At 50.8% G+C, this 23,826-nt stretch overlaps 5 protein-coding genes across 5 annotated transcripts; 3 read left to right on the top strand and 2 right to left on the bottom strand.

Annotated features, from left to right (window-relative positions):
- Window positions 1-170: 170 nt before the first annotated feature.
- On the bottom strand, window positions 171-3,097 carry LOC34620300 (histone H3). Its single transcript, XM_026337696.1, has 2 exons — window positions 3,071-3,097; window positions 171-584 (listed from the first exon to the last, which is right to left on the bottom strand). The coding sequence occupies exon 2, from the start codon at window positions 579-581 to the stop codon at window positions 171-173; it is 411 nt and encodes a 136-aa protein (XP_026193481.1). The 5' UTR covers window positions 582-584; window positions 3,071-3,097.
- LOC34620301 (histone H2A) lies at window positions 1,014-1,403 on the top strand. The gene has a single exon (XM_022733558.1). The coding sequence runs from the start codon at window positions 1,014-1,016 to the stop codon at window positions 1,401-1,403; it is 390 nt and encodes a 129-aa protein (XP_022592409.1).
- Window positions 3,098-3,898: 801 nt separating the features above from the next.
- Window positions 3,899-4,831, bottom strand: LOC34620302 (uncharacterized protein DDB_G0285291). Its single transcript, XM_026337687.1, has one exon. It carries the CDS (start codon window positions 4,811-4,813, stop codon window positions 3,899-3,901), a length of 915 nt encoding a protein of 304 aa, XP_026193472.1. The 5' UTR covers window positions 4,814-4,831.
- Window positions 4,832-5,372: 541 nt separating this feature from the next.
- On the top strand, window positions 5,373-17,885 carry LOC34620304. The gene is made up of 13 exons (XM_026337689.1): window positions 5,373-5,437; window positions 6,198-6,406; window positions 6,615-6,791; window positions 7,289-7,353; window positions 7,447-7,512; window positions 8,534-8,572; window positions 12,813-13,276; window positions 14,562-14,827; window positions 15,162-15,513; window positions 16,231-16,622; window positions 16,828-16,939; window positions 17,288-17,377; window positions 17,756-17,885. The coding sequence occupies exons 1-13, from the start codon at window positions 5,373-5,375 to the stop codon at window positions 17,883-17,885; spliced, it is 2,427 nt and encodes an 808-aa protein (XP_026193474.1).
- A 4,944-nt stretch (window positions 17,886-22,829) lies between these two features.
- On the top strand, window positions 22,830-23,823 carry LOC113147371 (the record flags this gene model as incomplete). Its single annotated transcript, XM_026337690.1, has 2 exons — window positions 22,830-23,168; window positions 23,296-23,823. Coding segments are annotated over exons 1-2 (867 nt in total), but the record flags the coding sequence as incomplete, so codon positions are not given.
- Window positions 23,824-23,826: the final 3 nt, after the last annotated feature.

Raw genomic sequence — 23,826 nt, forward strand, 5'->3', positions numbered from 1 at the left:
GCCATTAAAAAGATTGGTGGCTTCTAGTGAAGCCTAAAGGTGCAAAACGAGATTCTCCAGTCTATAATTCACAGAATGCGGAAATACCTCCCGCCCAGCACCAGCTCGTCATGAGGCGAAGTCCTCTTATCTCCGTCCAGACAAGAGACACGCCTTAAGGAAGTGGGCGCTTAAGAGCGCTCTCCCCTGATACGGCGAGCCAGCTGGATATCCTTCGGCATGATGGTAACACGCTTGGCGTGAATGGCACACAGGTTGGTGTCTTCGAAAAGGCCCACAAGGTAAGCCTCGGCAGCTTCTTGCAGAGCAAGAACAGCGGACGACTGGAAACGCAAGTCAGTCTTGAAGTCCTGAGCGATTTCCCTCACCAGACGCTGGAAGGGCAGCTTGCGGATAAGGAGGTCAGTGCTCTTCTGGTACCTCCTGATCTCACGCAGAGCCACTGTACCAGGCCTGTAACGGTGGGGCTTCTTAATACCACCAGCAACAGGGGCAGACTTGCGCGCAGCCTTCGAGGCAAGCTGCTTGCGAGGGGCCTTTCCTCCCGTAGATTTACGGGCTGTCTGCTTTGTGCGGGCCATTTTCTGTAATTGCCAGTCTCAACTTCAGCGGAGGTAAAATCCCAAAAGATGATTCTGCGAGTGCTGCCATTGTGTGAAACGCACACGCACCGCGGCCAGACACCGCGGCCAGGGGGGGAGGGGGCAGGCTAGCCGCTGCGGGGGTGTAGCTCCGCCTCTCCCCCCGTGCACCCCTGCACCCGACCGGCCTGCTGCTTCATCTTTTGCACTATTTTGGCTTTCTGATCGAGGAGCTAGCCATTTTCAAGAGTAACTAGCCAATTTTTTGGTTGCAAGCGGCGAAGCTCACCACCGCACCGTCGCCAGCGCATCCCCCCGTTCTCCCCATCCGCGTGGTCTGCTGCCCCCTGCTCGGTGTCGGGTGGCGAGACACACATATTCTTTCTCCTCTCTGTGCACGGAAACGAATACCATTTGGCATTTCTCGTGAAAATGTCGGCTAAGGGAAAGGGCGGCCGCTCCAAGAAGGCTTCTAAGGCCACCAGCAAGTCGGCAAAGGCCGGCCTACAGTTCCCCGTTGGGCGTATTGGTCGGTACTTGAAGAAGGGCAGATACGCCAAGCGTGTCGGTGCTGGGGCTCCTGTCTACATGGCTGCAGTGCTGGAATACCTTTGTGCAGAGATTTTGGAGCTGGCGGGTAATGCGGCAAGAGATCACAAGAAGACCCGCATCATCCCCAGACACATCCAGTTGGCAGTGCGCAACGACGAGGAGCTGAGCAAGTTCCTTAGCGGTGTCACAATTGCCTCTGGTGGTGTCTTGCCCAACGTCCACTCCGTGCTGCTTCCCAAGAAGAGCAAGAGCAAGAAGATGTCTCAGTAGACGCCGTCCCGTCTGCTAATTCGCGAGTTACACGATGCGATGCACTCTTTAGGCCATCGAAACTAATCGGAGGTGACTAACCTCCTGTGCTTCTTTTTAGGCTTCTCTAGAAGCCACCTACTGTGTCTGTCTCGCTTCCTTGCGGGAAGCTCATCCGTGTCTTGGCACGGCAGACCGCGCGGAGGCTTCTGCTTGTGGGTCCGCGAAAGTATGCTATTGTTGCACGCGTACATTGGATGTAGTTTTCCTATTAGTTCGTGCGAAGGTCTTGGCAGTGCTCCCAACCAGACGGCTGCTGCGGGGGTCGGGGAATTGTTCATTAGCGGTGCTGTTGCCTTGTCAGTGAAAGGGGCTAGGGAACCTTGGTCTTGCAGTGGAGGATACAGCCCTGTGGTGCATGCGTATGGGCGACTCCCCCAGGAGAACTAATGGTAGGCACGTGTTGCCGCCTTGTTCACCTCGAGAAAGGGGTCGCTAGATTGACTGGACCAAATCTTAGCAGGGGGCCATGCTTTTTTGGCCTTCGTGATTGGGGTTAAGCACAGGGTAGTCAACTTTTTTAGACATTTGGATGAAATTGTGGGGTCGTAGCATGACGGTAAGCGGGTAGGTCCGAGGTGGGGCTTTACGGACAGGGCATGCCACCAGCGGAGCAAAAAGCCCGAATCTATCAGAAAAGGGATACCAGAACAAAGGCTGTGCGCTCGTTGAAGGTGGCAAGGGGGGCGGATGGCTGTGTAGCGGCTTCAATTCTTGTGTCGGTAGTGATGGGACATACGAAAGCGACGCATTCGATTGACCGCGCACGACTTGCAGTTGACTGTTTAGTTTTTGTGTGAAACGAGCGCAAGGTTGGTGTCGAAGCTTTCATCAGGTGGAGTATTGCCGTGTTACGTAAGAATTGCGTGCCGCAACTTGAAATCTAGAAGTCGAAACAAACTCATTTTCAAAACTGAATTCACCTTGCCGTTCTACTTATGGTGGTAGCTACACGGGATGCTAAGCCGTTTATGCACAGATATGTCTTCAATTTTGTGTGCCCGTCTGGAGCTTTAACCGTCCCATTTATGATTTGGTTTGCTTGCCATCAATTGTTGCTCCGAGTGGCGGTCAAGCATACTTGAGGTAAACTACACTCGCCTTGTTGGACCCTTTTTTGGCCATGTTGAAGTGTGTGAGAGCGGGAGACAGAACAGTTATTAGTGTACTTTATCCATTTAGCTTCAGCGTTCGCTCGCTGAGGCGTCCATATACTAGTGCATTTAAACGAGATGCAATCTATGAAGTGGTTGTCACCACAGATTAACAGTATAAACTGCTTTTGAGGCCCTTGCTTGCCTTGTCTAAGCTCAACACATGTCAAAAGAATACTGGTCCGCATCCCAAAACAACCGTGAGCAAGCTGGACGGGTATTTCTCGCAAGTCACCTCCATAACCGAGCTGCTAAGGCTCATATAGATATCTTAAGTGCGCGGAAGAACTAACAAACCAGATTTTCATCGCACGCGTTCTTAATCAGTGTGCACTATCCAGTCCCATCAAACCGTCTTAGCTTGCTCGCTTTGGAATTCACGCCCAGCATGTTACAAAGAAATTTTTGAATGTCGTCTGCCGTCATTCGAGCACTACTCCAATGTTACTATGCGAGGTCCTTTCGGTGTATTACTTGTATTGTCCAGTTACTAAGCTTAAAAAATACGCATCACACTCGCAACAACTGCAACTCTTTTCCCCGGTTCGCTTTTTGTTAGCGATTTGGGACTTCGGATAGGGATGTACCTGTCTACAGAACTTTGGCAAGAACCTCGGGACTCAGTGTTGCTTGATTGGATGCATGGCTTTGTTCTTTTGGGCGCCCTTGACAAAGTGGTGCTCTAGATGGTAGGAGAAATGCTGTTTCTTATGACAATTAAAAGCGTAGGACGATGGGAAGATCTTCTCTCTCTTGCTGTACGCCTTCCTTAAATACTTAAAATGAGGTTTTGCACTGAACTTAAATAAGGAAAACAAGTATAAGCCCCGAATATTGTGTGGCTGCTGAGGCTACTAGCCTTACTTTCGGTGCGTCTTCGTATGTACGAGGGAATAATCTGAAAGTCCTGACCCTAGCGCCCTAGGACACTTTTCTCTTTAAGGCATCGCAAGAAGGCATATCAAGCGATGATTTTCCGTATAAATACTTAAAAGAACAATGTGTAGCCTAGTTATCGTTAGGCTTGTTGGTGCGCAATCCGCACCAACACGGGGCGCGCACAGGAAAACGTTATATGGCGGGTTTGAAAATATGTATGGCATTCTGATGATACGTGAGCGCCGGGCCGTTGTTACTTGCACGTAGGAGCATCTAGTTGGAGAGAACAACGGTAGCAGCTGCCTCACCATCGGCTGCCAGAGGGCAGGCGTTCTAGGCGGATGGGTGTTCCTATCGCTCACCCTGCTGGTTGTTTACTATCTGGTAATGTGTCCTCTTGTGTCGTATTTGCTGAGGCCTCTGCTAGTATTGGTATTCGCGGCTTCCTGCTGCTGTAGGAAGCGGCAAGTCAATCAGCCGTCTGATTCCCGATATTGGGCTGGTGTCTTGTTGCAGAAGCCCGCTGTAGGAATAGCTGTCTGGGTGTAACGGTACCTCGTTGTGCTGCTCCAGGGGTATTGAGGCTGCGATCGCTTGTGCCCCCTCTGTCACTGCCGGCATGTTTTGAGTATCTGCCGACTCAGGATCGTTTAGCAAAGACTCGTCAGGGATTGAAGGCAGGACCGGGAGGAGGCTTAGGGCATCGATGGCAGTTTGTTGGGAACCATCGGCATGCGTGGTTGGAGGGGCTGTTGTAGTTGTGGTGTGGGATGCTACTTTGAAGAACAGAGTTCCAAGTGTAGGGACGGCAGGAGCGGCTATTGCTACTCCGGGGATCTCATTTTTTACATCTGCCGTTGTACTTACTGCTGTTGTGGTGGTCGTCGTCGTGCTGATGCTGGTAGTACCCCCGCCGGACTTGGGGGAAACAAGCCATTCAGGAAGCCAAGCGGGCAAGCTGCGAAGGCCACCTGCCTGTTCCTGAGGTTCGTTCTTTTGCTGTTGTTGGCTTTGCTCTGCTTCCTGCTGCTGCTGGGGTTCCTCCTGTCGTTGTTGCTCTTGCTGATGTTGCTGTTGCTGTTGCTGTGGCTGTTGCTGCGGTGGATGTTGTTGTTCCTGCTGTGGCTTGTGGTGCTGCCCGCTTAGCCGCTGCTGCTGCTGATATTCCGCAAGACTCATAATCTTGACAGACCCTTCTTGCTGCTGCTGTTGCATTTTTTGGAAGTCTGCCAATGTCATAACCCTGGGAGCGGTTTGCTGTTGCAGCTCTTGCTGTTGCTGTTGCTGTTGTGGCTGTTGCCTTTCTTTCTGTTGCTTTTGGAACTGTTCGAGTGTCATGCTTTGGGGAGCTGCTTGCTGTTGCAGTTGCTCTGCGCTTGTCAATTTAGGAACTTGTGGCTGGCTAAGGAGAGTCTTCAGCTGTTGTTGCTGCTGTTGGTGCAGCAACTGTAGCTGGTGATTTAGAGCCGCATGTTCTTCATGATTCTTAGATCCGATGCCTGTTGAAGCAAGATGCACACACGAGAAAAGAAGAAAGCTTTCACATAAGAAACCAACGATTGTCATTGTTTTTCGATCATGAAACAGCGAGAATTTCCCGGAAGATTTAGAAAAAGTGTTGTGAAGGAGCCAAAAGACAGTCAGTAGAGCTCCTGGAGCCAGCACTGCAGTTGAAGCAGCTGTCAGCTGATGATCTGTAGTGGCCGCAGCAGTTAAGGGAAGTGAGAGGAGAGACAGGCCCGGAACGTGTACGAGCACTTCTTGGCGTCACCTCCTGCTACTAGGTAAGTCAAAGCTATCTGACATTTCTGACCAAGCCTAAGTTGAAAAGGACTCAGCTTTGGGGTTTTTGGTCAGCAGGAATTAATGGGGGTCTTGAGGGAAACAAAAGACTAGCATGAAAGAAGAAAAAGACGGACGTATTGCAAAAGAGGTGGATGTAGAAGAGAAAAGATGGCAGAGGCAGCGCCACAATACACGACAAGCAAGACGGGCAAGGAATAAAGTCTCGAGGAAAGGGAAATTCAAACAAGCAGGAAAGGGTCGGAAGGAAGAGATGATACACTGATGCAGATGGTACACCGTTAAAAGAACGGGAAGCAGAAGAAGGGTCTAAAACAGAAATAAAGTGCAAACATACCAAGCTTGTGTTGCCCTCGAAGGCGACACGAGAGGCATGATTCTGCTCCCTGGCAAGAAGGCATAGGGGTGGCCAGAACCGTGAGAACGAAAAAGACGAGAAGGAGGCCCTTCATCTTGGTGGCTTGTAGCGTGTGCTACCTGCAATTACTAGAGCGCTGCGCAGAGAGGACATAGGAAACGAGTAAAAGCGGGTAATTCGAGGCTATTTGCTCGCACGAATGCGCATATAATGTGATCTTTCTATGCGCTTGTCAGACCCATATAAAAGCCCTTGAAAACTTGTTTCTCTTCCCAAGAGCATACTCATATGGTCATCTGAGCATGATCTGCATAAAATTAGAGTAGGGAGGCCAAAGGTGTAAAATACATGTTGATAAAGTGATTCTGTTACCCAGATTGAAAGGCAGCAAAGGGTAGAGAAACAGTACTCAAGCAGCTACACAAGACGAAGCAAGAGAGATCGGAAAAAGCATTGAAGCGCAGACTTGATCGTGGATACGGAGAACCCAACGAAGGGGAAAAAAAGGGAGACCGGTTGGGTAACAGAGCCGATATGGTAGAAGGCGGCTGATCGCTAGAGAATCAGTGGTGAAGGAGCAGGCATACACGCAAAAAACACGAATGGTGATCCCACACTTCACACCACTACAAGAAACAGCGCTACTGTACACGCAGCCAACGCTAATCACAGAGCATTGACAGAATGTGGCATGTCTATTGAAGTGAGGTATGGTGTGCCTCGTGAATTATACGCTTTGTTGCCCCTCAATCTGAATTTTGAAACTCTCCGTAAACATGTATATTACACTTCGTGACCTGGATTGTGAAAGCACCCAGATCTTGTTCGTGTGGGTACATGGGTATGCACCCTCGAGCCCGCCAGTATTATAATCACGACGGATTGTGCCTTCTGAGCATACTTTCTAAAGAATCCATGAGAAGCTCTGGTGAGCATGAAACTTGCATTTACGGGGAGACCCCCGTGGTGTGGAGTTAGCCGAGAGCTACACGCACGAAACTGGTGGAAAGTTACCTTTTTTCAAAACTTTTGTGGGCGACTTTGTTGAAATGTCAGGAAAAACAATGAGAGGAAAAGTGGGAAGGAGGGGAGGGCTAGGCGCTGCCGACAGGAGATGCCCGGCGTGGAGTGGCAAACGGATCGACGCCTCAAAAGGTGGCTAGCAGATTAAACGTGCGATCCCTGCCTTTGTGTCTCGGTTAGCCGCGTTGAAAAACAATAAGGAAGAAAGAACAAAATGAATGGCTCGAATAGGCTCAGAGAGCAGCTCAGTGTTGTAATAGAAGGCCAGCACGGGAGACAGACGGGCTGCCAGAGATAACATGGGAGCACCAGCCTTCCCGATAGGTTGCAACATCTCTTGTGTATGAATGCGCCCCGCTGCTTGTGCCCCCAAGTACCGTTGTCTCATCGCCGTGACACACTAAATGCCTTTTGCCGGTAATTTTAGGCACCGGATGCCCAAGAAACACCTGCTCAAGAGAAGGGTTCGTTCAATGCGCTACACCCCTTACGGGGTACTCCTCGGGACGAGGGGCAGCAGGACTGACGGGGGGCCCCTCTCCAGTTTGGGGCCCTTCGTTCCGCGACTGTAGCGGCGCTTTCTTTCCACCTCAGACAGAATAATTAAGCCTTTTTGGCTCCTGTTTTAGATCCTCGCACGGGTTGCTTCTCGGCAGACGCACCCACCTGGAGCGCGGTGGCAGCTCCACCCTCCGTTCTGTTCTGCACAGGGTACGTAGGGTGTGAAGCTTCTTCGCCGTTGCCGTTCGAGGTACAATTGGCCAAGATTTGCGTTCAGGCAGAGTAGCAGCTTCATTCTATTGGCTCTGCGGCGGCAGCAGCAGCCACTGGCGCTGCTATTGCCGCGACGGCTGTTAGTAGTTTGCCGGTTGAGAGAAGCGGGGGGGCCTTTGAGTGACAGACGGTGTCTTGCCGCCGACAGTCCTTCCACGAAAAATGTTCGGCAGCCTCTTGGGAGCCTCACCAGCCTCCCAGCAACAGCAGCAGACGGGAGTAGCAGGTTGGTTCCCACACACTCTGTAGCGATGGCCCCTCACGTCCCCCGTGTGGTGTCGCCACAGGCTTCCCTGGAGAGTTGGCTACTCTAAGGGCCGCCGCCTACACGCTTCTGCTTGGTTTGAAGATGCCGGCACTAAAATAGATGGATAGGATTGTTCTCAGAGCTTTTCTGGTCATGCCGAATCGGGAGGGTGTTTGAATTTGCGAGTTTTTGCATCTCTGCAGCTCCCCAAGATGTGCCTATACACCAGAGAAACTACCTCGCATCGCTGCAGGTGCGGCTTCAGCGCGTGGAGCAGCTTCTGAAGGACGAGACACCTGCTGCGATCGGCTTTTCGTATGATGTGGACGTCAGCAGCAGCAGCAGCAGCGCCAGCACAGGGCTCACGCGGGCGCAGCAGCAAAACTTCTTCATGGAGCAGCAAGTGCAACAACTCGCAGCTGCTAATCCGCAGCAGAGCCAGGAATTGCTGTCCAGGTGGCAGAGGGCAGCCCACAGAAATCCAGATAGACAAGCGGGTACGTTTAGGGTGTGGACTGGGGGGGAGTAGGAAGCTGGGAAAGCGAGCGAGAACATTACCAGCCGCTGATTTTTTTTTCACAGTGCACGTGCCAACCCCGGCAGCAAGCTTCATACGACAGCAGGAGGAGGCGTCGAGCGGCTTTCGGCCTTGCATGCATGGGCAGCGTGCCTTGTTTCAGCTCCATTTTAGATGTGCTGCCTGCAGCCGACTTCGCTGCAAAAGCGCGCTCCTGCTGCTGTGGCATTGCTGTTGCTGGCTTCGTGTGCAGGGGTGGTAGTTGCTGTTGAGGGGCTTCAAGGGTTAGCTGCTCGCATCAGCGGAGCATCTCAGCGCACTGAAGCTCTTAGTCAGGCGGCTGCGGCAACGGCGAGGGATACGGAGGCGCTGACTGTAAAATACAATCAAATGAAGGCAGCAGTAAGCTGGGGATGCGTGGGGTGAATGGAGTGGTGATTGTGGTGACTGTGCATCTTCATGGGGTATGCTTGCACTGTAGCTCCCGAGCCGTTCTTTACGACGACACCTGCTGCTGCCTACGGCTGCCGTTGTCATGCTTGCTGCTGCATGCTTTTTGTCTCTGTGTTGTGTGTAGTTGGGGAGAATCAAGAAGAGGCATGCGCTGCTGGCTCATAGCCTTATCAGAGCTGTAGGACTGGTCGAAGGTGTGTTTTCTCCTGGCGCTGTTGCTCCCCTCGCAGCGCGGTTTGCTGCCGAAGCATGCAGCTTTCTGACTGCCGAAAGAGTGGGGACCCTAGCTGCGCTCCAGCGACTTTGCTCTTGCCAGTGCTCTTGCCACATTGCCAGTATTCCTTCTGCCGCGTCTGCTATTCTCAGGGCTGGCTGTTAGCCGAGGCGTGTGCGAAAGGAACCTGCGCTGCGATGCTGCCAACGAGCAGCTCCTGATGCGCATACAGGTGCCCCCCGAATCAGCAGCTGCAGCCTTCTGGAGCTCTTTCCTTTCCAATGCTGAGTGGAACGTCTGTGAGCTGCTGCTCGTGTTTGGTTGCTGCAGGAGGAGTTTCAGTGGGCAGATTGGCAACAGCGGATTGACGGGCTGCGTGTGTGGCTAGCAACTTTGCAGCAGCAGAAAGCTGATGGCAGCAGCAGCAACGAGGAGCAGCACCCAGTAGTTGCCCCTGCGCTCCTGCGTCTGCTCACTGTGCAAGCCGAGACTGTCGAGCAACTGCTGCAGTCTCTTGCCAACACGGAGGCCCTCGTCTCTAGGCTTGAGGCTTCCGCACACGCCTCCCGTGCGCGCGGCAAATGAAGGATTTCTTCTGACAGGGTTCTCGGGAATTTTCGTGGGATACTGTTTCGAAAGGGTCATTTGAGGTGCTTGGGGATTGACAGGTTTGAAGAGCGCGTGCTTTCAGCGGAGAGGACAGTTACGGATCCACTGTGTGTGAGGAGGTATGTATGTGTGTATGTGTATGTGAATGTGTGTGTGCTTGCACGCACACATTCACTTTTGTTGCACCCCCGAAAAAAGTATGCGGACGGGGAATCTTGACACAAACGCCACATACATGATTAAGGGCTTTTTCATGGCCTACACAGATATTCCGCAGGGGGCATGCTAGAGGGCAGTCGCTGGTTGTCCGTGCTAATACATGAGAGCCTCTGGGAAACGTTGAGGGACAGAGATAGCCGGGGGTTCAGCAAACACTGTGCGCTTCAAAGAGGCTGCAGCACTGAGTCTTCGTGCTGATTTCATCTGGTCTGGTTGGAGGGACTGTTTACAGGTGACGGGGTCGCTAGTGGAAGGGCCTACCTACCCTTCGTGTCATGAGTTAGGCATCGTAGCAAAGGGCACCCAGTGCCCAGTTATATCAAGCGGACTCACAGAACACTTGCGTCTTCTAGACACCGACCGAATCTCAGTGAATCTCATGCTAAAAGCCTATTGTGCCTCGATTCCAAAGTATTGCCATGGGGGCCTGCCTCCATCGAAAGCCGGACATAATATCCAAGCTCGTATCCCGTAGGACAAAACAAGTCGAGATGACACAATTCTCCGAGAGCAGGGTGAGGGCCACACTGCCACTGGTGTGCAACTGCCACTTCAAAATAGTACACGAAGCTAAAACCGAACAAGCTCCCTCGGAGGACTGTGCGCGGGATGCATTCACAACGATACAGCGTAGAAACTTGCAGGGGTCCTGCTTTGTCTCTCGAGCTTACCAAAAGGGTCGATACCATCTCGCTGGCAGGGAATTTATCTCGAAAGACGTGCCCTTTTAAGGCCTCTTCTGGGGCCTGCTGTGCATTAAAGCTCGAAGTGCGCTGTCAAGTGCCAACCTTCCGGAGTAATGCAGCCAGCATTTGCACTGAAGGGGGTCTCGTGTTTCTGCTAGACGATCGAAGGGGTAGGAATACAGGCACAGGCTAGAACGTGCGTGCGACAGGTGGGCACAACCGTGAAACTGTGTAGCAGGCCAGGCTACACTGGGCACCTTCTACTACACCAGTTACGTTGAGTTGATAATTTGATAAGTGCAGGCTGCTTCGTCGGGTTGGGCGTAGATACTGTTCCATAGTGTAAGAGTCAACGTGTTGTGTTCTTGTGCGCTAGTTGCTATGTGCAATTTGGAACAGGTCCTAAAGTGCTTAAAGGGTGCAGCAATGCACACCCTCGCAATTTCCTTTCTTGCCAGAAGCTGACAGGCGAAGGCAAAAAAGGGCAGAACCCTTTTACACGGACAAGCAAGAACTCTCTACAATGGCATGGCTTGTCTCTGTAGCTACTAACAGGCCTCCCTTTGGTTATTCCGCATGGAGCAACAGCAGCTGTGGTCTGTACGGGCAGACTGTGTGCAACGTAGCGAGCCTACTTATCCGTAAAAACCTTTTGACACTAGCCATGCTCAGCAGAGAGTTGGTATAGCATTGACTAGCTGGTTTGTGTGTTCCTATCCACTTTTCGCATATGTTGGCTAAAAGCAAGAAGGCACAATGTTGAGTGTGTGTGGGTTGGATGCTATTACAGCTAGCAGCAAATGCTAAGGAGACTTAAAGGCTGCAGCTACTTGCACAATTGCTGTTGTGCTCCCCTAATGTCGGAAAACTCCGAGCGACGCGGGAATAGGAAGGAGGGAGCTCCCAGTGCCGCATGGTTTATACAGCGGTTCCTTCTCATCCACTGCCTGTGGATGCAGTGGGATATCACGTTCTCTACAACACTTGTCTGGTTTCTACCATTTCAGCGATTTCCTTCCCAAGCACAATGAATGTCTATTGAGTTTGTAGTGGGTGTAGAGTTACGTGTCTTCCTTAGGAAAGCTTAGAGTGAGCGATACACCTTAGGCGTAGGAGCTTCCCGAGATGTAAAATTCTGCATGAAATGCCGCGCGTCAGGCTGATGGGAAGGCGGCCATGAAGGCGAAGGAACGGTTTCGTGTAGGAGAAGGCTGTTGAGTCCTTTTGCCATTATTTTGCTGCTGTCCACACGCTTGGGTGTAGTTGGGGCTTCACATCAACCCTAGAGGCGGTCTTCGAAAAGGCTTCTACACAAAGCTTCCCCAAAAATTTGGAGCAGCCTCTCTGGCTGTGATGCATCTTAAGGTTAAGCTGACGGCTCACGTTACTAAGGATTGCATTACGCACAGGAGTACGACGAGGCTTGAAACCTTGCTACGTATTACTGGCGCTGACCACAAGATGCCGGCTCTACAAGTTAAGTAGCATGCCGTTAGTCATAGTACAGCAACTTCGTGAGTGCCTATCTATGCATCCCTGCCCCTTCGAGTGCTGGACCAGTAGGATTACCGGCGACATGTGGCAAAAGAGACAGCTCCCTGCCAGTCTCAGGATCCCCTGAGCCATGAGCGTTTTGCTTCAAGGTTACACTGGAAAATAATTGGTGGAACCAGGCCCTACTGCCCATTACAGACGAGGGGGCCCCTGGCTACCGTTTCCTGAGGACCCCTCCCGGTAGGGGGCCCCTAGAGCACACACTTACCCTTGGAATGCCATTTATTGCGGAGCTGGGGTTTCCTATCCGATTGGTGGTATTCCTGCTTCGTACAAGCACGCATCTCCCTCAAATGTGACGGTGTAATGATAGACGCGACCATCGTGGCCGCTCATCTGCCCTTCTGTTTCTGGCTTCTTCCGTTCCTCAGAGGGTCCGCCACTGATCTCCCTTTGTAGCCGTTATTGAATTCATGCAATAAAGTTCTTTGGACCTTTCTCCAGTCCCTCAGGTGGACTTGCAGCCAGCGGCACAAGGTACCGCCACGGCAGACAGGGGCCCCCCCCGTCCGCTAACACAGAAACTCCTCCTGGGGGCCCCTAATCGGCGCTTCAAGCTGATCTGGTAGAGCCCGCAAAGGCGATGACATTCCGAGGGGGCTCAAGGGGCCCCCACGATCGACACACACGGCATTTCTGGGCAGTCATCAGGGGTACCCTGTACCTCCTCGCATGCCACTCCTACTGCTACGTTTACTGCTCTCTGCTGACTGGTGCCCATGCGGCAGCTGCAGAATCCGCATCAGCAGCAAGAGAAGCACCAGCAATAGACACTGCAGTGCTCCCAACAGCCGCCCATAGCGGCGCAGTACGTACAGCAGCAGCAGTCGCGGCAGAGGTGGGGGCGCTCAACGCCGATGTTTCGCCCTTCACACCGAAGTCTTTGGAGAAGATACCTATAAGGGTGGTGGGAGCTCGCGTGGCAGTGCAAGTGCGCATTGGAGGCCAAGACTTACTCATGGGCATGGATAGCTGCAAAGAAGGCCTTCGTCTCTTCGCATCTGGCAGCTCTTCTTGCACATCTGGGAGGCTTGCCGCTGTTACACCGCATCCGCAGGAGCCCCCCCACTATGAGCGCAGCAGCGACGCAGCAGTGATAGAAGTAGCTGCCAACGACTCGGAGCAACAGCGTGCCTCGCCTTTTCCGCCTGAGCGACAGCGGCAGCTACAGAAGCCTCTGAACCGTCGCAAACATCAGAAGCAGCAGAATCAGGCATGCTATGACCCCGAAATGTCTGGTGCAGCTTCGTGGTGTTTGAACTGGCATGAAATCTGCACAGCCTTTTCAGAGACGCCCTTCACCTGCCGTCCTTCGCAGCAGCACGATCCCCAATATGCTGTTAAGTACGACACTGCGCGAAACCATGCGTTCGCTGATCTGATTTGTTAAGCCTCCCTCCTCCTCTTTTCTTGTTCCTTCCTCTTTCCTTCATCTGCATATCCTGCTCCCTACTGCGCCCATTCCGCCTCCCTCTTTTCGCCCCCACTTCGAGGTTCTCCACCCATGCTCTCTCTGCCTCAAGTTTGCGAGGCCCTTCTCGCCTCTCATTGCTTCAAAAAGTCTCCTTCAACGATACTTGATTGACGAGCATCTGAACTCAGCGCTCGCTCTGTGCCGTTTCATTCGGCTCCAGCGCATGCGCTTCCCCACTCTTCGCATGGCACAGTGCCCCTAATTCTCCCCTCACCGACACACACACACACACACCCACCCACCAACCCCCCCTCACACACACACACACACGCCATAACACAGACACATACACACCATAACCCACATACAGACAGACACCCCATACACATTCACATACACACACCATAACATACATACAGACAGACACCCCAGACACATTCACATACACACACATACTGACAGACACCCCATACACATTCACATATACACACATACTGACAGACACCCCATACACATTCGCATACACCCTGACACATACACGTACACACACCATAACACACATACATACAGACACCCCACGCACATTCACATATACACACATACTGACACCCCACGCACATTCACATATACACACGTTCATACAGACACCAAAACACATTCACATACACACACATACAGACAGCCCATACAAATTCACATACACACACCATAGCACACATACATACAGACGCCCCATACACATTCACGTATACACACAGACAGACACTCCATACACATTCACATACACCATGACACATACACATACATACACCATAGCACACATACATACAGACACCCCATACACATTCACATATACACACGTGCATACAGACATCCCATACACATTCACATACACCATGACACATACACATACATACACCATAACACACATACATACAGACACCCCATACACATTCACATACACACACATACATACAGACACCCCATACAAATTCACATACACACGCCATAACACACATACATACAGACACCCCATGCACATTCACATACGCATACATACAGACACCCCATACACATTCACATACACACACGTACATACAGACACCCCATACACATTCACATACACACACATGTCGCTAGCCCTACTTCTAACTGCGACATGCACAGCGGCGGCTGTCGTGTAGCAGGAGCCTTTGTGCGTGCTTGCCGTTTCAGATATAAGCAAGTCGTCGATGGTATTATTGTTTCTGAGATGCGGCTAGAGGGCTTCGATACCGTCGAGTTGGTTCCGCCACTCCCCCCCATTACGGCGGGCAGCATGCACCAAGAGGTCCCCCTAGTAGATGCTGGCTTTCGAGGAGAGCGCTCTCTTCCGAACTCTTCTTCCTTTCGCCTTAGCAAGTTTCCTGTCAAACTGGTGCTTGAGCGCGAGACAGACTTCGATGCCTACAAGGGTCTTGACGGAGTCTGGGGTGTTGCTGGTGAGCTCCAGTTTCCTTGGACGGCGTTTTCGCGGCTTTAAAGTGCATGCAGACGGCCTCCTCTGCACAGAGCAATCAAGGCTGTTTGGCGTATTTCGTTCCTCCGTAAACACATGCGCGCACCGTTGCCAGCTCTGAATGACTGATGGCATGCATTTAGAGCTAAGTGAGTGTATCGCGCTCCGAGGGGTTTTACCTTTGTTTCGAGCTCTGAACGCATGCCTCTCTTGTACGCGCGCGTCTGCGTGAAACGCTAGTTCCTTCATCTGCAGCCGTCTCAGCCTGCACAGGCACAGGATCAAAAGCGTCGGTGTGTGCAGCTTTTGCGTCACAGGTCCCGACATTTGCTGCCGCGAGGCCTCCTTGTGGAATATGCTGTTAGAGCCGTCCGTGAATGCCGTGGGATTCGATATTAATCTGCCTGATCGTGTGGCAAGCCCCTTTGCCGCGGCGAGAGCCTCTCCAGAGGGGAGGAATGAAGGCCTCCCTGCAGTGCCTCCTTCTTTTATGTACCTTGCAGCCGACGCCCAGCAAATCTTTGGGGGAATGCTGTGGGCTCATCGCATGCAGACGGGAGCTGCAGGGTATGACGGCTTGATTCACTTCACTACCTTCGACTGGAAACTCTGCGGAGAATCCGTCGGTCACCCTCTCTCCAATAGCTGGGAAGCCATCGTGGATCTGAGGTACGAAGGAGGATGCCTGCCATCGAGCTGTGGCGGCAGAGGAGGGGGAAACTGCGAAAAAAGATAGCTCATGGAGGCGCTGCCACACGAGCACTGCGCGCGCGCGAGAGAGACCTACATGCAATATTAGGGAGGCAGGCAGCATCAAGTCAGGCAGACAGCGGAAGGAGACAACACCATGTTCTCTTTTCCCTATATGACACGCAGAGGAAAAGTTATAGCGAATCAGGTAGAGCAGGAGGTTCAGGCTAACAGAGGCGTAGTATAGGTCCACTAGGCTGGTGATTGGCAAGGCGAGGTGGAGTTTTTGAACGCACAGAGTCGAAATAGTGGGGGACTGGAGTATAAAGCTACCTGGACACATTTGTTGACAGCTGAGGTTCGAAGCGTCTCGACATGTGCCGCGGGTGTTTGGAGGCTGAAATGGGCATTGTGGCAAGGGGCAGTGAAACAAATTTAAAAAGTTTGACTACAGGGGGGCGTGGGGTAGGGGGTAGGTAGCCGGTTCGACTTTGTAGATCTTGAGTGTGTGTGTGGGTGTGTGTGTGCGCTGTGTTTCCTATTTCTGAGTCGGCTGTCTCTTGTTTGCTGGTGCCTGGTATTTGTGTGGTATATTTGGGGAAAGAGCGACGCATGTGGGGGTGGGTGTGGCCTGCGTCTGCTGTTGCAGCAGCCAGACGCCGACATTAGAAGGCACTGTTTCTGTTTCTGTCGCAGTTCGGAATGCTTGGTGGTGCCTCCCCCCATGTGGAGGAGTCTGCGTGCATGGCTGCCTCTGGATGTGAAGCACGAGCTGTGCAAAGATCCTGACTCTGAAGACAATATCTCACAGGCTTCCATCGCGCATCCAGCAATTTTGAAGGGCAGTGGGGAGGAGCAGGTGATGTACCGACGGACTTGCCCGCTACTCAAGACTCCCACCAGTCGTCAGCTGCCTGCTCTGTCGTTCTCCCTCTCGCAGTCTCAAATTCAGAACCCGCGTTTACAAATACCGTTGGATCGACTTGTGGTTCACGAGGAGGGGATCGGGGATGTCCTCTGCGTAGTGCCTCAGCCGTTCCTGTCTGTAGCTGCAGATCAGTGGAGGCAGATTCGCTTTGGCACGCGAGGTATGTGCTTCCCACCCCACGTGAAGAGGAGCACAAAGGCACTTCTTCACGCGTTTCGCAGTAGATGCGAAGGCACTCCCGCCCCCTTCCCTCAGCATGCGCTTTTGAGCAGCTGCAGGGCACAGCACCAGGATTTCGACGCAGTCGTGCAGACGATGGTGACTCGTCAACCTACGATTTGTGCTGTCCGAGCTTAACTCTGCAGTCCTTTCCGCCTTCAATGTGGTGATGGATCGAGCCAATTGGCGCGTGGGCATTCGAGAAAAAAACGTCATGCCCACCACTGATGCAGCCTGCCAACCCCGGGCCGTTTGCGCGTGCGTTGCTTTCTTGCTCCCTCTAGTCCATCGCTTTCTCTCCCCCCCTTTCTCCCACCCCTATCGACTGAGCGCTTCCCCCCTTTCTCTCTGTGGCATGGATGGTGGACGCGAGCGTCCTGATGCCTTCTTGCTTCGAGATCTTCATCTTATGCCTCCCAGGTCCACCTCCTCGTCTAGCTAGGCGTTCCCTCGTCTCTTTGTCCTCTTCTTCCTTTGTTTCTGTTTTTGATATCGGAATCCTTACCGTTAAAGGCCTGCTAAAGCGTGCCTTTAAGTGGCTTATACGGCTTGTTTTGCCGAATGCAGGTCGTGTAATCTTTCTTGGCTTTTTATGGCTGCTCGCAGGGGCAACCAGACGTACGTGCCGTATACCAACCGGTGCGCAGATCCCGACTGCAGCGTGAAAATCCTCTTCGAAATGAACCCTGAGACAAAGTATGTTGAACCCTGCTTCCCACACACCACAGCCTGCGCCCGGGTTCTAGGCTTTTCTCGACCTCAAGCCGCATTCTTGAATTCTGTTTGACAGCAGCCAGCTGCTGCCTCGGAGCAATGCAGCCTCGTGTGCACGCCTGACTGCCCTATCGCGGCTTCTCTTCCCCTCGATCTAGTCTGCCTATCATCACAAATCACACCGAACGGAATGACAACGTGCTGACACTGCATCCCCCAGGGTCTTGCTCGCGTCTTTTCGGGAGGCTTCTATGGGAACTCTTCTCCTCGCACGGCAATCGCACCGCAACGTTGCTGGCATCAGGCTTCTGACGCCGTTATGCCTCTGGCTCTGTGTGCCTTATGTATGCTGCTATTCAGGGTATGCGAACTGGCATGGTGGGTTCCTGCTGCAGTTGTGACTGCTGTTGCAGCCGTTGTTGCGTTGGAAGTCTTTGTTTTGTATCTAAGAAATACAGTAGTGGCAGAGGCCTGCTCCGGTGGAAGGTGATGCCAAAGGATGGGACCAACAACTGAGCAGCTTATGCTGAGGATTTTGCTCGATCGGGCAGAGGTGCCGTTTTCTCAGGCCGTTACACGCAGTATTAGAAAATGCAAGTGTATCACGTTTCTGTTCGGGTACACACACAAAGGATGTAGCACGGTAACTCTAGATATCTTTTAATAAGCGTTACCTCAGACAGCCCGTAGGCTAAATTCGTGTCGTACAGACGGCCAAGTAGGAATACCACATTGCGGTACGAATGTCTTAAGTGGTGTTTTTTTAATAGGCAGACCCTCTAGGGCTTGGCGATATAGGGCATTAGTGTTGGCCAACAATTCGCGGTAACACCAGCACAAGCACCCACGGCGCCAGAGCCCTGGCCGCCAAATCATCAGTTACAAGCATATGTCACTAGACTTATTCAAGCGATTTCCGAACTGGCTTCTAGGGAGGACTACTCGTACGGAGATCGAAATGTAGGAGGAATGAGGGAGGTCCACTTTCTCCTGGACTTGGGATGAATGCAGGGAAGCTTCCCTTAGCGAGAAGGGAGCTGAAGAGCTTGTGTGGCGTAGCTAGCTTCATATTCTCTCAGCTCAGTAAATTGTGCATGCTGTTTTCAGTAGTAAACATGTCCTTGTTGAGTAAGGAAAACGGAAATAATATCATGCGATTGTTGGCCCGCAAGCGCCATTTGGTGCAAATTCCTTCAGGTTCGGTGGTCTTCTGCAGGAGCATTGGACTTGTGAGGCTTAGTGCTTAGGAGCTATTTCGGGCTTAGGGTCACATATCTTGGGCTTGGTTGGGGTCTGGTCGTCTACCGCACGCGCTCCATGCTCTACAGGATACAGCAGATGTAAGGGGTTATCAATTGCACAGGGCTACTAAAGCCGGCAAAATATGGCTACATTCGTGTTCTGGGAAGGAAAAGCAAAAGTGGCATCTAACGGGATTGCAAGGTATTCATATATGAACAGTCAAGCGCATCAGCTCCCCAGGCGGTACCTGGCAAACAAATACTGACCCTCCAGAGCTGCAGTGCGCACAGGTGCCATTATTTCTCCACAGGCCGCAGAGAGATACTACTCATTTTATTCTTCCTGCAGCTTCTATGTGAGCAGTTGATCACAATTTTATTGTATACTAGCTTTTCCTTACATCTTTGAACTTCTGATGGCTGCAAAACAGGCCATCGGTAGGTTCCAAGAGCCAATTACCTAAGGGCTCGGTTTTTCTTGCCGACGAATCCTCCACCTTGACTTACGCAAATGAACAAAACCGTCAAGCACAAAGCACGCGAAAAAGAGTTTTGCACCATTGCCTGTTAAGCATGATGGTAAAGACTTTTATGCCCACCACCGTGATCAGTTGACCTTGAAGAAATAGTTATGTGGAGACAGCTATTCCACAGAACGTAAGCTAACGACAACTGCACGAGGTTTTCCTGTTTCCATATATATATATATGTAATTTTTCTTTGCATTTACAACATAGCACTCGAACGTGGCAACCGGTTACCTAGTGAAGACATTATATTTAGAAGGCAGCGGTTGAGAAGCTGAAAGTTGGCGTGGACTAGCCAAGAGGGTTTGGTTGGGCTATTAGTTTCGATGTGCATAGTACTGCTTCTGCTGCAGAATTGCAAAACGAACACGCATATATGTAACCGATTTCAGCCAGAAGGCACTTCAGCATGTGCGATTGTGACGTTCAGTAAAGGCAACTAATTAGCAGACGTATAAGACTTCAGTTAGCATACGAAAAATATGGGATTCATACTTAAAAGCTTTTTGGAGGAACTAGCTGCTTGGTACCGTCGTGTAGCAGCACAACTCACCATCAAATAATTCAACCTTCGGCATGCTCCACAGCTCTGCTCAAAATCTTGTGCAATTTCTTGCAGAGAGCTGCCTTAAAAGAGGCAAAGATGCAAGCATATAGTTATGAAATGAGCACCAGCTAACTTTTACACAATTGTATATGAGTCCCTTAAAACTATTTCTTGTGTGCTGATGAGCTGTACTAGTAAACTAGAGGTACTATTGCACTGTACGGACGAATGAACTTCAGCACTATCCTTAAGGTGTAGGTCAGGTCACATGGCCACCTTCACAGAGGCGCAAAGCTCAGGAGACCTCATGTCTGCGGGTAAAGCAATACAGTAATGAAGTCGCTAAGATGTATATTCAGTGTATCTTTTTGAAGTAAAATATATATCCGACTAAAGTTACACAGAGTAAGAGACAGCATCAGACAGTCACTAAAGTTACACAGAGTAAGAGACAGCATCAGACAGTCGAATTTGTCAGTGAACGAAGTGAAGTAAAACAGGCAGTTCGATGGGCGCCCCAGCGCATTACATACTCCGTGGTTAGGCACACCCAGGGAAGGACGGTGAATTGACCTAGTCAGAAAATAAGGGTATAATCTCAGTGAGTGTTGTCGTACCTTATGAATAAACATCACCTGCACACATTGTGTGAATGCTAGATAGCAAAATGTTGGATGGCCAAAAATATTATGCATAGCTCTGCCAGAATATAATTCGGGTTCAAACTGGATTTTTCCTGCCATGCTAGAGAGCGATGACATTTTAATTCTATCCCCATTGTATACTTATAATAAGGCTGCACATTACCTCCTATTTGTGAAGTTTGAAATTGCAGTGTGAGACTACGGGAAGCCAAGCTACTACCAGATACGTCTCTCATGCTTGATATGTTTCACGAATTCGAAACGTTCCTTTTACACGAGCCGTCACTTATATATAAAAAAAACACTTCAGAATACTTGTGTTTGAATGTGTGTAATCATGCGAATTAATTGTGTCTATCCTTTCACGTATTCCTCCTCCTCTTGTTCTCCGTATGAAGCCAATCGAGACATTCTTGCTGGCAATGTACACATTCTGTCAGCATAGCCAGCTTAAGCGCGTTGCATAGGATGGCTGGAGCTGAGTAATTAGCCTCTAGGCTACTGACACCACACATACAGAAGCCATTTGCATCCTACCAACTTATAGAAGGCTATATTGCTATGCGTACAATATAATCTAGCTCAGGGAAGCACCGATGCATGCACGGTGTCACTAGCCTACATAAAACCAGTTCTTCCTCAGGGTTACTGAAATAAGAACCTATCTTGCCGTTGAGCAAGGTAGAGATAGATATGGAGACCAAATTACGCGAGCTATTAAGTAAATATGGCCGTACAGACTTCTAATTCCTTATGAGGTGCGTTCAAGAGGCAAGGCGAAATCCTGTAAAGAAGTTGAAGGCCCACCACTGATAGCTAATAGTGTCTCGACGCGAGACCCACACTACTATGCACGCTAGCTATCATGCATTAGCTAACCATACAAGTCCCTTTGCCTCCAAAGCTGCAAATCCTATGCAGTGGTAGTAATTCTCGAATCTGGGGTCAGTTTTGCGTGGGTATTGCACTGTGCATAGTGAAATTGCCTGCGCTGCACACATGTACTGTGTGAGAAGAATCTGTTCTTGCTTCACCATCTGAAAAGCGCCATTGGAGCCACACAATGCCTCTATGAAGCATCTGAACCTGTACTCATGGGGATTCTGGTGGCATATAAACTTTTGGTTACAGTGCAAACCAAAGGGAAGGTCCCGAATGTAGAACACAACTTCTTTGTGACGTACTCGCGAAAATGCCATTCTTGTCAACACATGCCGGCAAGTGAAAGCTTCTATGCTCTCTATGCTCCGTATGATAAAGCTTTTTTCCAATGAAAGGTTCAGCATACGTAGTGCTTATGTGGAAGAAAAGTACATTACACTTGAGCGCTACCCGAGGGCCTATATGTACCAGGGAAAATTCTGCATCAATAAAGCTCTAAATGCAGTATTTTTACAAGTACTTCTATTAGATGAGTTTGCTCGAATCCGATTCAATGCTAATGTCTCCTATGCAAGAACTTTAAGCCTAGGAGTCACATCCATGGCAACCAGGTGTGCAAGCACTATGGATTTCCCCGTGTCCACATACAGAACATTGTCAAGTTCCAGCATAAATATCGTTGAAGACACGGCACAATACAAAAGTACTCGGACATAGAATCATGGCCGCTCCAGAAGCTGTTCCGGTCGGACTTTTCACGTGAATAAGCAGGTGAAGGTGATACTGAGAGAGTCATAGCTTTTGATTTTTGTATGAGGATAAATCAAATTACCTATGAAGGGGCGCTAGTTTTTCTTTAACTATTTATGTTGTTTGAAAGGAACTCATCGACAGAAGCGGAGTGCTCAACAAAGCTGAGCGTACATGTGCAATGAATGAACAGAATATTCCTTAGCCGCTCCAGCAGGTCGGAATACTAAAGAGACGTTACATCAAATGATTCTCAGTTTGGGGTACCGGCGTGCTTAAAATAAGTAGCTGCCTCATGTCATACTCAGCTTACTATTCAGTGCGGATGGCACGACCGCATGGTAGTGGCAAAGGCAGGCCAACAATAAACAAGACATCAACTGAAATATAAATAAAAACAGCATAAAAATAGAAGTAACACCTAATTTCAAAGTGTTTCAGTGAATAGTCAAGCAAGAGGATTATTTCTTGGACAGGTTGAAACAACTCGCGCAGTTGGCGTTGGGAGAATGTGGGGCAGATATCCTATCTTGATAGGTCCTCATGTAAACTAAAGTGTGCACGCGTTTGAGGAAATAATTTTGCCAAATTTTAGCTGGCAATTAAACACGAATGCGTTATGTAAGATTTAGCGCTTACCGCGGGGGCAGGGCGGGAGTGTTTCGTTATAGGTCGCGCTGCTGACTCACACATCGCTCCTGGCCTCCGCGGGATGCCACAACCTGATGACATCTGCAGAGCTATCACAAAGTCATACGGGATGCAAATACGTTGCTTTTTATACTCTCTTTTTTCAGTAATCCGCAGTGACTGGCAGGTTAGATTCGACTACTCTCTTTAAAGATGAGGCTTCACTCGTCTTTGCTGATCGTGCTGCCAGGTATATCCCTGGCAGCAGGTATTGGGACTCAGGGCTATGAAACAGTTGAAACCAATCCAAAGTACGAGGACACTGAGCAAAATCACGCCGTAGCAAGGGGTTTCGAAGTCCCACAAAACGAAGGCGGCGCTGAATCCACCGAGACAGAAAGCTGTGAATCACACACTTCAGATTCCCGTAAAAAGCTCAGGACTCGGGGTCAATGTAGCACCAACCGCAGCAGCACCATCAACGCTTCTAGCGCTGGTGAAGACCAACCTCGTAACGCTGGCAGCGAAAACGAGCGAGACTTCGGATCGCAAGCAACGCAGAGAGGACTCGGTAAGACGATACCAGCTCTGGAATCTATCCCCTCCACGTTCCCTCCTCCTGCTGTTGAATACGACCCTACACCCATAACGATCAAAAATAAGAGACCATATTCCTTAGGATATCCACTATAAAACGGGTCGTTATCTTGCCGCTGAGGATGCAGAACGAGAAACATACTATGCTGAAGATACCAACGACAGTGCAGCTAACCGCGGCCTTGGAAAGAAGAAGAACACTACGTACGTCTCTGCACCACCTGCGGTGGCTGTTGTGCCGTTAGTTGTGGAGAGGGTCCACACGAAGATGGCAGCTCCTGCACCCATGGTGATCCATGAGGCTCCCACTAAGATGGCAGCTCCTGCACCCATGGTGATCCATGAGGCTCCCACTAAGATGGCAGCTCCTGCACCCATGGTGATCCATGAGGCTCCCACTAAGATGGCAGCCCCCGCTCCTATGGTCATCCATGAGGCTCACACTAAGATGGCAGATCCTGCTCCCATGGTGATCCATGAGGCTCCCACTAAGATGGCCCCCGCACCTATGTACGTTGAGGCTGCTCACAGCAAGACAGCTGCAGCTCCAATGTACGTGACAGCTGCTGCCCCCATGAAGGGTCGGTACCTCGCTGCCACGGAGGAGGAGTCT

Source organism: Cyclospora cayetanensis, unplaced genomic scaffold (assembly GCF_002999335.1).
Source record: "Cyclospora cayetanensis isolate NF1_C8 unplaced genomic scaffold, CcayRef3 CcayRef3_contig_2, whole genome shotgun sequence".
NCBI classification, from domain to species: Eukaryota; Apicomplexa; class Conoidasida; order Eucoccidiorida; family Eimeriidae; genus Cyclospora; species Cyclospora cayetanensis.